A 17,105-nucleotide genomic window follows, 5' to 3' on the forward strand; every position below is an offset into this window, starting at 1 on the left:
GCTATGAGGATCCCTGCAGCATCTGATGACCCCTGTGATCTCTGTCTTGGAGGCTGATGTCAGGCTGTCTGTCAAGAAGGTGAACCTCCACAAGGTGGGAGGACCCAATTGAGTGCCTGGTAAGGCTCTGAAAACCTGTACCAACCAACTGGCGGGTGTGTTCAAAGACATTTTCCATCTCTCACTGCTACAGCCGGAAATGCCCACCTGCTTCAAAGGGGCAAAAATTATACTAGTGCCCAAGAAGAGCAGGGTCAACTGTCTCAAAGACTATCGTCCAGTAGCACTCACATCTATGGTGATGAAATATGAAATGCATTGAAGAGGTTGGTCACGGCTAAAATCAGCATCTTGATCAAAAAGCTACAGAACCTAGGCCTCTGTACTTCCTTCTGCAACTGGATCATCGACTTCCTAACTGGAAGACGGCAGCTATACTTCATTTGGAGTTTGATGAGATTTGGTTGTCAACCAAAACACTCGAAAACTTCTACAAATGTACCGTAGAGAGCTTTCTGACTGGTTACATCACCATCTGGTATAGGGAGGCTACTGCACAAAATCGAGATGTTGCAGAAACTGTTTTTTTTATAAAAAGTACTGGCCTCTTTAGTATGCAAGACATTTTCAAGGAGCGGTGCCTTAGGAAGGTGGCGTCCATCATTAAGGATTCCCACCACCCAGGACATGCCCTGTTCTCACTGTTACCATCAGGAAGGAGGTACAGACGCCTGAAGGCACACACTCAGCGATTCAGGAACAGCTTCTTCCCCTCTATCATCCAATTTCTAAATGAACATTGAACACATGACCACGACCTCAATACTTTTGTATTATTTCCACTATTTATTTTAACTTAACTATTTAATAGACACATACTTAATCAACTCAGTTTTTTTCTCTGTACTGCTGATGTAGCATTAACAGAGTTCACAACATATGCCGGAGATTAAATCTGATTCTGATTCTGAGCTTTACATCAGGATGTCCAGGTAGTGAGGTAATGTGGGCTTGGGTGAGCATTACTTATCTCTCTGCCCTGGGTTCGTGGATCCATTTGACAGGGTCCACAGCATCCACAGTTGGAAACACAGGTTTGAAGGGAAGTAAGATTGCAGATCATCCCCCAACAGACATGCTGAGAGGGAACTAAATCGAGCAAACACCAAGGAAAAAGATTAACTTAGATCCCTGGCTACAACATTGCTGCCCAGATCCCTAAATACTTGTGAAAGTAGCAACTTGTATGAATATTGGTTAGGGAATACTTTTCTCCTAAGGGTAATGCCAAGGTATTACTGCAGGAACTAGCTTGTACAAAGATGTTCAGGCTCTATTCAGGTATATAAGCATTTTTGATGTTATGAGTAGTAACATGAATGATTGACTTACAGTGAAATTCATATTCTTCAGAACTCGGCTTAGTAGAATGCTTATCTATCATGCGTCCAAGATTACTGAATCAAATATATTTAACGAGAGGTCTTGTTATTATCCTTGGGTCAGGCCGTTATTTCTCATGATTCCATTTACAAACGTTTGTAGATTGATAGGTAACGTTATCTGCGTTTTATTTCTCTCCCATTTCTCATCACCTTGAGAAGACATGGTGGCTTTCACTTAAACTACCACATTGCTTACAGAAAGGCTTCCAAAGTACTCTAAATCAGGAGTTCTTGCCCACTGTTTACAAATCAGTTTAAATCAGGATGATGTGTAGCTTTGGAGGGGAATCTGGAAGTAATGCTATATTTTTAATGTTTTAATTGATGGAGTAAGGTACAAATATCTTCCTGATTTTGTAAGGAGTCATGAGGGCTACCTTTCAGAATGACTGAAGATGTTAAAATTGAAAAGGTAATCAGGGGCAAACTTGAAGTGTTTGTTAATGTATCTTGTAATATCATGATATCTGGCTTTGAGGTGTTAGAGAAATGCTGGCAGTTGGATTGAGAGGCTACAAGCTAATGTTCCAAATAGGAGTTTTAAAAATGAATCTCATCGTTTGAGGTTATTGAAGTCTGGTTAATACCCTTCGTTAACTCCTGGCTAAAGAAGAACAGGCTTCTGGTTTCAGCTGGCGCTGGTGATGCCCAGTAACTACTTACCGGTGACAAAATAAAAAAAAACAAAGAAAACTCTTAAACATCTTATAAATAACACTCTATTAATACTGATCACTGCTGACAATGGGGAGGCGTGCAGAGGCGAGGCTAGGTGAGCGAAGGCGAGGCATAGCGGATGTACACAGAGGCAGGAGTGAGTAAAGCCCCTATGTCTGACTGACTTAAACCCCGGCCTAATTGGAAAGGCCATGTGCCAGCAACGTTCAGGCCCCAGAGCTGTCCGAGAGTGAGGAACAGCCCGCTGTTTGGGTAATTTAAGCACCAGACTAGTTTGGAAAGGTCAGGGTTTTGGGACCAGAGGCAAACATAGATCATAGAACAGTACAGCATAGGAACAGGCCATTCGGCCCACAATGTTGTGTTTTACCAGCTAAAAAGCAAATCAAGAACACCCAAATACTAATCTCTCCTACTTACACTATGTCCATATCCCTCCATCTTCCTTACATCCATGTGCCTATCCAAACGTCTCTTGAAGCTTCTAATATAATTACCTCTACCACTATCCCAGGCTGTGTATTCCAGGCAGCCACCTCTCTTTGAGTAAAAAACTTACTCCTCACCTCCTCCTTGAAACAACCCCCCCTCTCACCTTCAATGCATGCCCTGTGGTATCGGACATTTCAACTTGGAAAACAGATAGTCGCTGTCCAATCTATCTATGCCTCTCATAAACTTATAAGCCTCTATCAGATCTCCCCTCAGCCTCCACTGCTCCAGAGATAGCAACCTAAGTTTATCCAGCCTCTCATGATAGTACACACCCTCTAAACCAGGCAGCTTCCTGGTAAACCTCTTCTGCACCCTCTCCAAAACCTCAACACCCTTCCTATGGCAGGGTGACCAGATCTGTATGGAATACTCCAGATGTGGCGTAACCAAAGTTTTATAACGTTGCAACATAACCTCTTGACTTTTGAACTCAGTGTCTCGACTCATAAAAACAAGCATTCCATAAACCTTTTTAACCACCGTATTGACCTGTGTAGCTACTTTTAAGGAGCTATGAACTTGGATCCAAAGATCTCTCTGCTCAGCACTGCTTTTCAGGAACTTGCCCTTCACTGAGTGCTTGTATTTGACCTATCCATCGCATCTATCTGGGTTAAACTCCACCTGCCATTTCTCTGTCCGTATCTGCAACTGATTTATATCATGCTGTATTCTTTGCCAGTCTTTTACACGGAAAGAATTTACAATAATAAACAACAATTCTATAAAAGGGAATCAGATCTTTCCCCCTGACAATTTCACCAAACGCTTAGCATGGAACTTACTCACTTTTTAAAATTCAATTATATTGCACACAAGTTTGATGTTGAGTTGGATCAGGAGCACTTACATTGCTCTATGTCTAGTTAATAATGAGATTCTTTGGTTGAATCTGAGCTGCTTGTAGCAGATAAATTCATGCATTTGTATATGCAGTGAAATTAATGAACATGAATTGATCTGGTCTTTCAGGCTACGTGTTACACTTAATAAGTTTTCTTTACTGTATTCATGACATTCTGTACCACTGTAATAGGAAGTAATGTAATGATAAAAAATGTTTAATCTCTGATTTAACAGGTGGGAAAGTACACTTCAGGGTACACTGATTGACTTGAATTAATGATGGCACAAATCTTTGAATGAGGTACAGAGGCACAAACGTGCAAGTGTCCTGTCAACACACACAAAATTCTGGAGGAACTCAGCAGGCCAGACAGCATCTACAAACGTTTGTAGGAAATGAGTACAGCCAACACTTTGGCCTGAAATGTCAACTGTACTCTTTTCCATGGATGCTGCCTGGCCTGCTGAGTTCCTCCAGCATTTTATGTGTGTCGCTCAGATTTCCAGCATCTGTAGGCTTTCTCTTGTTTGTGCAAGTGTCCTAGGTTTGCTTCCAGATAATTAGAGAGCAAAGATCACAATGCAAAATACAGTCCTGTGCCGACCAGAAGGGAACCACGTAAGAGAACAGCTCAACTACTATCTAATTTGGGTGGCAGAGTGGAGATACGTTTCTACTGAAGGAGGTGTTTGGTGCTCCTTTCCTGCAGCAGTCTGCAGATCACCCTTGGGCAAGGTGTAGCACCTGCTTAGCCACCCACTCAGGGTCATGTAAAGTCATGGGTGCAGATGGCGGATGGTCGTATGAACAGCTTATCACAAGTCCTGGTTATACAACCACTGATGCCAGGTAGACAATCTCTAAAGAGTATTGATACTGTCTCCTTGTGTTTGACCTACCCAGGCTGGGTCATTTGTCTTGTAAGACAATGCCCAGAAGAAGGCAATGGAAAACTACTTCTGTAAAGAAGTTTTACAAGATCAATTACGGTCTGGAAAGACAATGATCACCCATTGTCTTTCCACCCATTGTGACTCATATGACATGGCACATAACGGACCAACAAATATCTGAGTTATAAAATATTTCCATGGTAATCTCCTTCCATTCTAGTAGTCTTGTGTAGCACAGGCTACTTACATGAACGAATTCAGATATCTAGTCTGGATGCATTTAATATTCTGGAAAGTACCTAGAGAATAAGGTACTTTGCAGAGTATCTGGGTACATGGAGTCCAAGTTTAAATAAATTACACATTGAACTACATCGTTATGCTTATTGTTGTTATTTAACAATATAGTAGATTGACAGTGAAATGGAGAAATTAGTTTGAACAGAAACCTTAAGAGAAAATTAAAGGGAATAGATTCCTCTTTTGAAAAGCAATTATTTTTTCACTCCCATGTTAGCTGCAAACAGTAAACTTCTCCCTGAGAATCTAGAAGCAAATTGTGACTTTAAGGTGAATCTCCAATTCCTGTATACATTGAAAATGGTTAATTTCCAATCTTGTAATATATTGTGCACCGGAACCCTGAGAAATGTTACTCAAAATATAGTTGGATATTTCATGAACAATTGAAAGTGGAACTGAAATGTTAAACATGAACAGTTTAAGACAGAACTCACAAATTATCTAATTATCCTTTTGTTACATTACCACTTACAGGAGAGGTCACGGACCAAGAAAAAAGACAAAATAATTGACATAATACTGTAGTAACTCCTTGAGATCTTGGAAGCATTTCCTGAATTTATGTTGGAAGCAGAATTCAATAGGAACTTTCATATAGGAATTTAATAAAAAAGAAGTTGTAATACAGCAAAGGTCAGTAGATTGCAGTTAAATGTATGGCTGTTTCTAAGAGTTAGCTCAAGAGGTGAATGAATATTAAATATTTCTATGGCTGTGATATTGAAACTTCCACCAGTTTCATGTTATAATCAAACAATGTACAGCCTCTTTACTGATGATACCAGAAACCCAGTGGTTTTATAGGTCCATTCAAACAGTGTTACAGTATGTGAGCTGCTCCATAATACTTATTACCAACGTATTCCAGTTAAGACATTGGTTCTTGGTTTAGAACTCATTCTCCCAAGCAGTAAATATAAACTTTTTCATCTCAGTAATCTAATAAAGAATTTGGTGTTGTGGTAAGCTGTGGACACCAGGAAAAGGCTAAGGCCAAACACCAGATCACTTTTTTGGCAGGTGTGGGGGTAGAGATCAGTGATCAAAGTTCTGGGGTAGGGTGGGGTGGGGGAATGTGAGGCTGCCCCTCCGCACTATTATGGACAAAGCAAAGGTTCAAAGGTTAAATTTAATGTCAGAGAAATGTGTACAATATACATCCTGAGATGCTTTTTTTTTCGCAAACATCCATGAAAACAGAGAAGTGCCCCAGAGTGAATGACAGTTAAACGTGAGAACCCAAAGTCCCCCCCCCAGCTCTCCCTCCCGCGCGTAAGTGGCAGCGATCAACGATGCCCCTCCCCCCACCAGCAGAAAAAAATGCGCATTGGTGCCATCACCAATCCCAAGCATATGCTAAGCAATAGCAAAGACACAGACCAAAGTTACCTCAAAAGCTTCGCATTTCATCCGAAATTCGACAAACCACAGGTTTTCTCTCTCCCTGATGAGGGAGAGGGAGGTGTCCCCTATTTTCACGGCGAGCAGGAGACATAACAACAACCAGCTGGATTATGATCTTAAAAGTCCGTTTTGTTGCTTTTTTCGAGCTCTGTGTCCAAAGATCGCAAAGACCTCAGTCTTCAGGCCCACAGTGAAAGATTTTCCAGCCTCTTACACGACACACGAGTCTCCTGCCATGACACGGACCCTCGATCCGCCCGTCTCTAGAGCCCCGAGATGTTAGGCTTCTGAACATGATCAAGGTTCTCAGGCCAAACCCTTGGCATGTCGAATAGCAGCCAATCAGGGAACCCCGAGAACGGGTCCCATTCCCACAAAGAACCAAAGCCTGTGTGTAACTCCAGTTAGGGTCTTCATAAGAACCCTGAAAGGGAAAAATAAAGATATTAAAGATAGAAATAGAGCAGTTTCTGAAGATGCAAGCGAAGGAGTCGCCATTAGGTGCCTTCATCCCTCCTAAGCTCAGTCAATAGAACTCCCTTAAAGTTTATTTGCCTCCTCCTATTCTCATGACCACCCTGCACTGTATTGTCCCAGGTGAAGAATGGCTAAGGAGAGTTAATTGTATCTCTGTGTAGAAGGGAAGAAAAGAATACAGTAAATATCCAGGGATAAATATACTGGATGTGTACATCATGGTACAAAGGAAATAGGTGTAAGGAGGAATTTCTTTAGCCAGAGAGTAGTGAATCTGTGGAATGCTATGCCTCAGACTGTGGTGGAGGCTAAGTCAGTGGGTAAATTTAATGTGGAAGTTGATAGTTTTCTGATCAGTCAGGGGATCAAAAGGATATGGCGAGAAGGCAGGTGTATGGGGTTGAGTGGGATCTGGGATCAGCCATGATGGAATGGCGGAGCAGACTCATTGGGCTGAATGGCCTAATTCTGCTCCTATGTCCTTTGGTCTTGTGTCTCGTACTTCATGAATGAAGTACTGCAGTTTCTTTAGATTGGTAATTAATTTTACTGCCTTGCTCTGCGAAGTTCAAAATTGCATTGTCACCAATCATTGATTATTCATTATTTTCTCTATACTTTATAGAAATTTTGACCTGCGACTACTTATTTATGATTCCTACTTGCTCTTTTCCACTGTAATTCCATGTTTCTAATCAGCCAGTTGATGCTCTGCTGCTGACGCTTGTCCATTGGCCTAGAATGCCCACAGATCCACAGACTTCTTCCTTTTAAATATTCTCTCCCGCTTCTCTGTGCTGTGCAGAATGTGGGGGAGATTTCTAAGTTTGTATTATTGCATATGCCAACAGATGGGATATTGCTGATCATTTAAAAGCTAATGGAGAAAAGTGAACATTCTTTCTAATTCATTTTCAGACTGAGTGAATATATTTGAACTTGTAAGACTGTTCATTCCAATGGTGGGCATCTTGAGTGTACTCTGTATATGTTCATGCGCCTCTTTTGTAAAGATCAGCAGATTATCTTGGGCCGAAGGGCATGTACTGTGCTGTAATGTTCTATGTTCTATTTTGAAAGGAATTATATCACCAGATGATTAGATTTCAGTACTTTGAACTCATTCAAGGCAAATCAGGTGAAGATGCTACTATTGCTCTGTAAGGACTGTGGTCACGTAATATTTGTGGTGTTAGTTTTCAGTTGCTTTGAATCTACAGCTCTTTCGGAGGCATAATATTTAATCACAGAAGGTCATTTGGAGACTAATTACTATTTGAAGAGCCAATCAGAAATGAAAAAAAATTGTAATTGAGCAAAGGTGGAAAATCTGACCCCAATATTCCCTTCTAATAGTTTTACTTTCCCCTGCAATGTAACTCATTTTGATGCAGTTGATTTTTCCCCTTTTGTTAATGTTTATTTTGCTTGATGCCCATCTGAGAGATTGCTCCATGTTTTGTTACAGAGATTGCAGAATGAGTTGCCCTTGACTCCAGAGCAACTGGAAGATGTCTTCGACAGCTTGGACCAGGATAAGAATGGCTACTTAACACCGGTAGAATTCAGCATGGGCCTTGGTATGTACAATACGTAAGCATCTGCAATGGCCTTTAATGACAATAATGTGGTGGGACAGGGGTTTGCAACAGTGGTGATAAGATCAATATATGTGTTGGGAGGGTAAACGCAATAAATTGCCCATGATGATATTTGGAAGTGTGGAAGAGAAAGTGGGAGCACTGTGAGGTCCTCGAAGAAACATTCCTCTCTCTTGCTCTCTCCCTCATCTTTCACTCTGTTATAAATTGCTGAAGGTGATTTTATGACTTGCACCAAGCCCAAGTGCCCATAAATCAAAAGACTGAGGTATAATGTCAAAATCTTCTGTAGTAAACTCATCCTTGGACACACTGTTAATGCTCAATGACAAAAGGTCAATAATTTAAAATGATCATCAAGACCATGAGGTATGGATTGAAAGAATTTTCTTTGCATTGCATTTTTTTTTTGGTAGCAGACATAATTTGGGATAAGTGCCTCTTCTGAGAAAGTCTTGGGGGAAGATTTGAATTAGTGAATGACACAAGACCAAGAGGTGACACCAGTGAAGTGGGCCCGCTTTAAATGCCTGTATAATACAAGGGCTCATACCTCAGCCGAAACATCATATCATAATTTATTGTAATAAAGTTCAGTGAATTTCGAGGCAGAAACAGATTAAATGAATAGCAGCCATCTGTACCTTTGTTTCTGATACTTAAAGCAAACCTACTCTCCAATGTAAATGAAAGCAACTGTAGTATATGCAGAAGAGCTGAATTCCAAATCAATTCTTCTTTTAATTGGAAATATCTTTTAAACTCCCACATGATTATAATTAAAGATTCTGTTTTGAAATTGTGGGTGTACTTTGACTAGAACCTTTTGCCCAATGATGGCCCTGCTTTTGCCAGAAACCACTGGCAACGCTGACAGCTCTGAATTAATTCCTATTTTCTTTTTATCTCTCTAATTCCATTCAGAATGGATACAATCCTAATTAGTTGTGAATTAAGTGCACATGTTAAACTTTCAATAGTCTTCTACAAAAAAAGCTGGAGTGGGCTGTTGTCACAGCCAATGACTTTATCTCCTTGTTTGCATGTTTTGAAATTAGTGAAGAAGCCAGTGATGCATTCAGTTTGTGAGAGGGGAAAGAATCCTAAGATTTTACTGTTTTGAAAAATATCTGGCCACTTGCAGTGCTCGACTGAAAGCTTGATGACGAGCCCGCTGTAGCTAATTAGTAGAGAAGGGTAGGCTGCTGTCGAGAGGCAAGTGCACAGTGATTAAATATGACAAGTATTATAATTAACAACTACTGACAGAATTGCAAACCTGCATAAGAAATAGAAGCAGGAATGGACCATCCAGTCCCTGTGCCTGTTCTGCTGTGCATTAAGATCATGGCTGATCTTTCATCTCAGCATCACCCTCCTGCGGGAACCCCATATTCTTTTTCTTAATATCCAGTAATCTGTTGATCTTTTGAATATGACTGAACCTATCACTGCTCTGTTGGGCAATGAATTACAAAGATGCTCTACCCTACGAGAGGAAGTCTCTTCACGTTTTGATCCTGAATTGCCAACCCCTTACTTTGGGACTTTGATCTGTGGTTCCAGAGCACCCAAGCCGGGGTAAAAATGATCTCTGCATCTACCCTTCAAATGCAGAGAGAGTTCTGTGTCCTTTAATGAGACTGTCTCTCATTCTAATTTGGAGGTATGCTCAATCACCTTAAAGCACAAACCCAGCAACCCAGGAATTAATTTGGAAAGCCATCACAGCTCCACCTCTCTCTCTCCCCTTCACCCTCTACCAAATCCCACCCTCTCCTCTTCTTCTTTCTCCCCTCTGCCTTTCCTACAATTACAGTATATCCTTCCTCGGGGTAGGAGGCCAGACCACAATATTCCAGATGTCATCTCACCAAAGCCCTGTAGAAGTGAATCCCCATCTGGCATTGCTTCAGGACATATACTGTATGCAAGGGCAGTGAAACTTCAGGCTCATCATCTCACTGCCATGTGTACCTGTAAGTTGTAGGAAGAATAGACCGATGGAATGAAATAAGGCTGAGGACAATGGTTGGAGGATTGGACTCGTGACACTTGCTCCATCTGTGCAAGCTTAGCAAGTTTTATATTTTCTCAGATTTCTTTCCTGTTTTTGCTGATTAGGTCAACTTGCATGCTTCTGATGCTTACTGGAGAGTGCATAGGTAAAACCCAAGCTACCAGGTGTGCAGATTTTTATTTTCTTCTCACCCCTCTCCATCAACCTTCATAGGGACTGTAATAAGGTTAAAGTGTTCTTGCCCTGCTTACTCTGTGGTCCCCTTTCATCACCCCTATTCTGAATGTTTTTGGCTGCCATCTTCATCTAATTACCTTCTGTGTGACTCGCTTTCCCTTTGTCATCTTTGCTTTCCTCCACTGAAGCACCAAACTTTACCTGCTGTCTCTGACAGTGAGGTGATTGAGATTGGTAATTCCTTTTCCTAGTAGCAGTCATGGATACGGCCCAGGTCATCATGGGTACAGCCCTCCACTGAGCACAGATCACTGAGCACTTCTACATGAAATGATGTCGCAGGAAAGCAACATCAGGGACCCCCACCGCACAGGACACGCTCTCTTCTCACTGCCACCAACAGGACGAAGGTACAGGAGCTTCAGGGCTCACACCACCAAGTTCTGGAACAGTTATTACCCCTTAAACATCAGGCTCTTGAACCGAAGGGGACAACTTCACTTGCCTTATCAATGAAATGTTCCCACAACTAATGGACTCACTTTCAAGGACTCTTCATCTCATGTTCTCAAATTTATTTATTTATTTATTACCATTGTGGTTGAATGCCCAAGTTGGGTAGTCTTTCATTGATTCTTTTAGCTATTATTATATAGATGTGTTGAGTATGCCCACAGGAAAATTAATGTCAGGGTTGTATATGTGGTGACATATTTGTTCAAAGTTCATTTATTATCAAAGTAGTTATCCATATACAACTCTGATATTCATCTTCTCCAGATAACCCCGAAACAAAGAAGGAACATGAAAGTCATTCAGAGAGAAATATCAAACCTACCCCTTGCACAAAAAAGAATGGCATCCTGATCATCAACCCCCAAACACCCCTTGCCCCGCACAAAACAGAACAAAAACATTGACCCCAAACCCCCACCCCCACACAAAATGGAACAAGAACATTGACCCCCCCCCCTAACACCCTCCCCTCTCACAACAGAACAGAAAGGAATGGGCAAAATACGCAGAATATAAAAACCATAAGTCTAAGTAATTCCACAGTCTATAAACGGAATAGTTCAATCTATAACGCAGGACCACAGTAACATCTTCATTGATCAACAAAGGGAGAGACCCCACACGAGTTCAGAGGTCTACTGAGACACACAGCAATAGGCTGCTCTCAGACTCCTTCTCGGCAGTGGTCAGAAGGAAGGCTGAACTCTCGATTGCCCTCAGCAATCACCTTTGTACTACGATAATAATAAATTTTACTTTCCTTTATTTCAGTTCAGCACCTTGCAGCTTAGTTCTCTAGCACTTCCATTCTTAAGTTACGAATTTAATCTTTTTTAATTTTGGGCATCAAATGTTTAAGAATCAACTGCAATACAGTACTGTGAAGCCGGAGTCACAAGTAATCCCGATAAAGTACAGATGGTAGATTTCCCCAGTGGATAGGTTTTGCACAGCAATCCAGTGATCTGATACCAATTAATAAGACTGATTTATCTTCTTTTAAGAACTGCAGAATATGAACTGAATTTAAATTACACAGGTGCCATTGGTGCGATTTCAACATTGGGCTCTCGTTTATGAATCTGGTAACTCATCACTTCACCACTATGCTGCCAGTTTCTCCCTCTTTCTACACTAGCTACAATGCCTGCAGTTTCATTGCTTGTTTGAACTTTGGTCTTGCCTTGTCATACTGAAGATTTTGTTAGAATGGTAACATATATGTCCCTTGAATATTCAGGGCAATTCATTGGCATCAAAGTGTTGCCAACAGCAGAGAGACTGGAAAGCTCAAAGCATGATGAAACCTTTGAATCTGGCTGGTCAGAAGAGCTGGATATTGTCACAAATGTGGAAGAGAAGCAGTTTTGTTTCATGATGGAACAGCTTGGGGCTTCACAGATCTTTGAGGAGTAAGTACCTTACAAATCTGGTACTAGAGTTCATTTTATTTCTTATATTTAATAATATTTTGAATCAAAATTCGAGTAAGCTTTAATATTAGAGAGGAAATGAAAGATATTAAAACCTGATTAGTCATGGTTCAATAGTACAGAAATTCAATGAAAGTACAGTTAAGATAACAGAGAAGATTTAGAGAGCTGATGCTAACCAAATTGTTATTTTAATAAAGAAAGAACCTTTCAACCTTCTGGCTCTGGAAGAATGACTATTATTTTACTCAAAGTAATTAGTATTTATTCAAGGCTTCTACAAATTCAGGTCCATAAGTGATCAGTTTACATAGTGCATGTAATACAGTTTTATGGTTGAAAAGGAATAAGTAGCTGGCATTAAACAATGATTCAACGTGAGATTTTCTTGTTGCCTGCTTCTGAAAATCAAAATGAATCATCGCAGGAACACTCAGGTAGTTCATGCCAACCTGAGAGAGCAGATCTGTCTCTTAAATAACAATAAAAAGAACATACAGTATTGCAAAAGATAAGGTGATGTTATTAATTGATTTGGTCTCTTAAACATAAGTAATCAATGTATTGATCTGCATGACATGCTACAGTGGCTATATATACAATATATCCAGAATTTACAACACTGATATTAATTGTATTAATTTCTTTAATATGATATCATTAATAAACATACTGGTTAACTTTAGGAAATCTTCGTTTAACTTCTGCTTTTTTTCCCTCCACTTCAGTCAAAGTGAGGTAAGGGAGTTATGGGCCAGGCTCCACAGAGGGAAGCCTGAGCTGCTGGCCAACTTTGAACAGTTCTTAGCCAACCTTTCAACACACATCCAGGAGATGCAGCAGGAGAAGGAAATCATGGAACAAGCAATGAAACGGTAACCATTTGTCACATATTAGTAAATGTGTACTGTTTTACATGTAAAATTTGAGGAAGTGTATTTTATTGTTTGGTGTTTCTCTTTCTGACTGAACCTGAACACCATCCAGCAATCCTCATTATGTGTGCCATGTGAAGGGAGGATTAATGCTGTTTAGTTCCATTACTGATTATCCAATACTCACTGGAAAGGTTGTTGTTCCTCTTCGTGCCTTCTAATGCAGCAGGCAGCTTTTAAGCATTTGTCTGTTCTTTACGAGGTCGAGTTGCTAGCCTGACATTTAACTCAGCATAGATGGAAAGCATGCAAGGAGCCGGCTGGATTCGAACTCAAGACCATTCGCCTCAAAGTCCAGTGCTGTTGCCACTACGCCACTGGCCAGCTACTGTCAAAGTTGGCATGTGAGAAAATGGGTGATTACTCATTATAGTCCTTGAACTTCAGGAAGAAAGCAGTAACAAATGTGTCAGGAACTTGAAAAACCTCTTAAGCTTTTCACTTTTTCTTTGTGCTTTACCCATATCAAGTAAGCAGTATATTTCCTTTTTTCCTCACCAATTGTTCCTGTTTAAAAGAGAGAGCATGTTATTCCAAGATAAATCATTTGTTCAGTTCCCTTTTGTTGTAGAAGGCAAAGTTTTGGACTTGTTGTCTGAAGGCTCTTCCCTTTCTTTAACTACAGGAAGGAGTACGAGCATGATAGAGAGGTACGCTGCCTGTACGAGGAAATGGAGCAGCAGATTAAGAGAGAGAAAGAAAAGTTAATAAATCAGGTAACTCCTTGATTCTAGTTTCAGGACATTTGGAGTTGATCCAAATATTTCCCATGTTGGTACCCTCCAATCTTGATGGCATGAATATCGATTTCTCCTTTCAGTAACCAATTTTCCTCCCTCCCACCTTCCCGTTTTCCCCACTCTGACCTTTTACTTTTTCTCCCCTGCCTATTACTACCCCCAGGGTCCCCTCTTCCTTCTCTTTCTCCTGTGGTCCACTCTCTTCTCCAATCAGATCCTTCCTTCTCCAGCCCTTGACTCTTCCCACCTTGGCTTCACCTTTCGCTTTCCAGCTAACCTCACTCTCCTCCCCTCATCTTTTTATTCTGGCATTTCCCTACTTCCTTCTCAATCCTGAAGAAGGATCTCGGCCCAAAACATTGACTGTTTATTCATTTCCATAGACGCTGCCTGACCTGCTGATCTCCTCCAGCGTTTTGAATCAGAATCAGATTTATTATCACCGGCATGTGACGTGAAATTTGTTAATTTAGCAGCAGCAGTACAATGCAATACATAATATAGAAGAAAAAAAAACACAAAATAAAAATGATAATAATAATAATAAATAAATAACCAAATCAATTATAGTATACGTATATTGAATAGATTAAAAATTGTGCAAATAACAGAAATACTATATATATTAAAAAAGTGAGGTAATGTCCAAGGGTTCAATGTCCATTTAGGAATCAGATGGCAGAGGGGAAGAAGCTGTTCCTGAATCACTGAGTGTGATCCTTCAGGCTTCTGTACCTCCTACCCAATGGCAATAGTGAGAAAAGGGCATGCCCTGGGTGCTGGAGGTCCTTAATAATGGACGCTGCCTTTCTGAGCCACCACTCCTTGAAGATATCCTGGGTACTTTGTAGCTAGTACTCAAGACAGAGCCAACTAAATTTACAGTCCTGTACAGTAGCCCCCCATACCAGACAGTGATGCAGCCTGTCAGAATGCTCTCCACGGTACATCTATAGAAGTTTTTGAGTGTATTTGTTGACACACCAAATCTCTTCAAACTCCTAATGAAGTATAGGCGCTGCCTTGCCTTCTTTCTAACTGCATCGATATGTTGGGACCAGGTTAAGTCCTCATAGATCTTAACATCCAGAAACTTGAAAGTGTTCACTGTCTCCACTTCTGATCCCTCTATGAGGATTGGTATATGCTCCTTTGTCTTAACCTTCTGGAAGTCCACAATCAGCTCTTTTGTCTTACTGACGTTGAGTGCCAGATTGTTGCTGCGACACCATTCCACTAGTTGGCATATCTCACTCCTGTACGCCCTCTCGTCACCACCTGAGATTCTACTAACAATAGTTGTGTCATCAGCAAATTTATAGATGGTATTTGAGCTATGCCTAGCCATACAGTCATGGGTATAGTGAGAGTAGAGCAGTGGGCTAAGCACACACTCCTGAGGTGCACCAGTGCTCATTGTCAGCAAGGAGGAGATGTTATCACTAATCCACACAGACTGTGGTCTTCCGGTTAGGAAGTTGAGGATCCAATTGCGGAGGGAGGTACAGAGGCCCAGGTTCTGCAACTTCTCAATCAGGATTGTGGGAATGATGGTGTTAAATGCTGAGCTGTAGTGTGTGTTTCTGCATTATACATTAGTGTGCATAGTGTATATTTTGTGTGTGTTTCTTCCCATATCTGTTTATTTTGTTATTCCTCAAAGGTCTGGCTTGGAGTTTACATTTCATTACAGCCATGGCTGCTCCAGTGTGCCAGCTTTGGTTGATGGATGAGGACTCCCTAATGCCTCTGTGCTCTCTGCAGTCTTTCTCCTTATTAATAATATATTTTTCAATCATTCTTCTTTGCGAAGTGACCCACCTCACATTGTCCACATGATATTCTATTTGCAGCTTCTTGTCCACTCATTTAATTTACTAATATCTCTCTGTGAGCTGCTTAGATCCTCTCCAATGCTTGCCTCCCCGCTCTTCCTTTTGTATCCTCTGTAAACTTAGCCTCACTGCACTGACTTCCTTCCTCTAACCCACAAACAGCTGCTGCCCAGCACTGACCATCACAGCAGTTCATTAGTTGCAGGTTACTAACCCTAGCCCTACTTGCTGTTTCTTGCGAGTTAGCCAATCCTTGTATCAATGTTACCATATTACCACCAACTCCATGAGCATGTGGCATCTTTGCAAGCCAGTTTAGAAATCCAGTTGGATTACATATACTGATCCTTTCTGGCTGACACTTCCTCAAAGGGCTTCCTTGACAATTCATTCTAATAATAAACATTAGGCTAACCAGCCTCTATTTTTGTCCTGTCTTCACCATCCACACTCCCATTCTTTTTGAATAAGAATATCCATTGGCAGTTTTCCAATCTTCTGGTACATAGAAAGCATGGATATGTGGAAGAAGTTTCCAATCATAGAAACATAGAAACATAGAAAATAGGTGCAGGAGTAGGCCATTTGGCCCTTCGAGCCTGCACCGCCATTTATTATGATCATGGCTGATCCTCCAACTCAGAACCCCGCCCCAGCCTTCCCTCCATACCCCCTGACCCCCGTAGCCACAAGGGCCATATTTAACTCCCTCTGAAATATAGCCAATGAACTGGCCTCAACTGTTTCCTGTGGTAGAGAATTCCACAGATTCACCACTCTCTGTGTGAAGAAGTTTTTCCTAATCTCAGTCCTAAAAGGCTTCCCCTCTATCCTCAAACTGTGACCCCTCGTTCTGGACTTCCCCAACATCGGGAACAATCTTCCTGCATCTAGCCTGTCCAATCCCTTTAGGATCTTACACGTTTCAATCAGATTCCCCCTCAATCTTCTAAATTCCAACGAGTACAAGCCCAATTCATCCAGTCTTTCTTCATATGAAAGTCCTGCCATCCCAGGAATCAATCTGGTGAACCTTCTTTGTACTCCCTCTATGGCAAAGATGTCTTTCCTCAGATTAGGGGACCAAAACTGCACACAATGCTCCAGGTGTGGTCTCACCAAGGCCTTGTACAACTGCAGTAGTACCTCCCTGCTCCTGTACTCGAATCCTCTCACTATAAATGCCAGCATACCATTCGCCTTTTTCACCGCCTGCTGTACCTGCATGCCCACTTTCAATGACTGGTGTATAATGACACCCAGGTCTTGTTGCACCTCCCCTTTTCCTAATTGGCCACCATTCAGG

The 17,105-nt window shown here is 41.2% G+C and overlaps 1 protein-coding gene across 3 annotated transcripts in view; it reads left to right on the top strand.

Moving 5' to 3' along the window:
• Positions 1-17,105, top strand: part of cracr2b (calcium release activated channel regulator 2B) — a 173,274-nt gene that overhangs the window by 82,593 nt on the left and 73,576 nt on the right. For all 3 annotated transcript variants that reach the window (XM_063062163.1, XM_063062165.1, XM_063062164.1), the window contains 4 exons: positions 8,011-8,122; positions 12,097-12,268; positions 13,018-13,164; positions 13,850-13,940. In XM_063062163.1, the coding sequence (XP_062918233.1) occupies positions 8,011-8,122; positions 12,097-12,268; positions 13,018-13,164; positions 13,850-13,940 (522 nt within the window). The remainder of the gene's footprint in view (positions 1-8,010; positions 8,123-12,096; positions 12,269-13,017; positions 13,165-13,849; positions 13,941-17,105) is intronic.

This window comes from Mobula hypostoma, chromosome 11 (genome assembly GCF_963921235.1).
Source record: "Mobula hypostoma chromosome 11, sMobHyp1.1, whole genome shotgun sequence".
NCBI lineage: Eukaryota > Metazoa > Chordata > Chondrichthyes > Myliobatiformes > Myliobatidae > Mobula > Mobula hypostoma.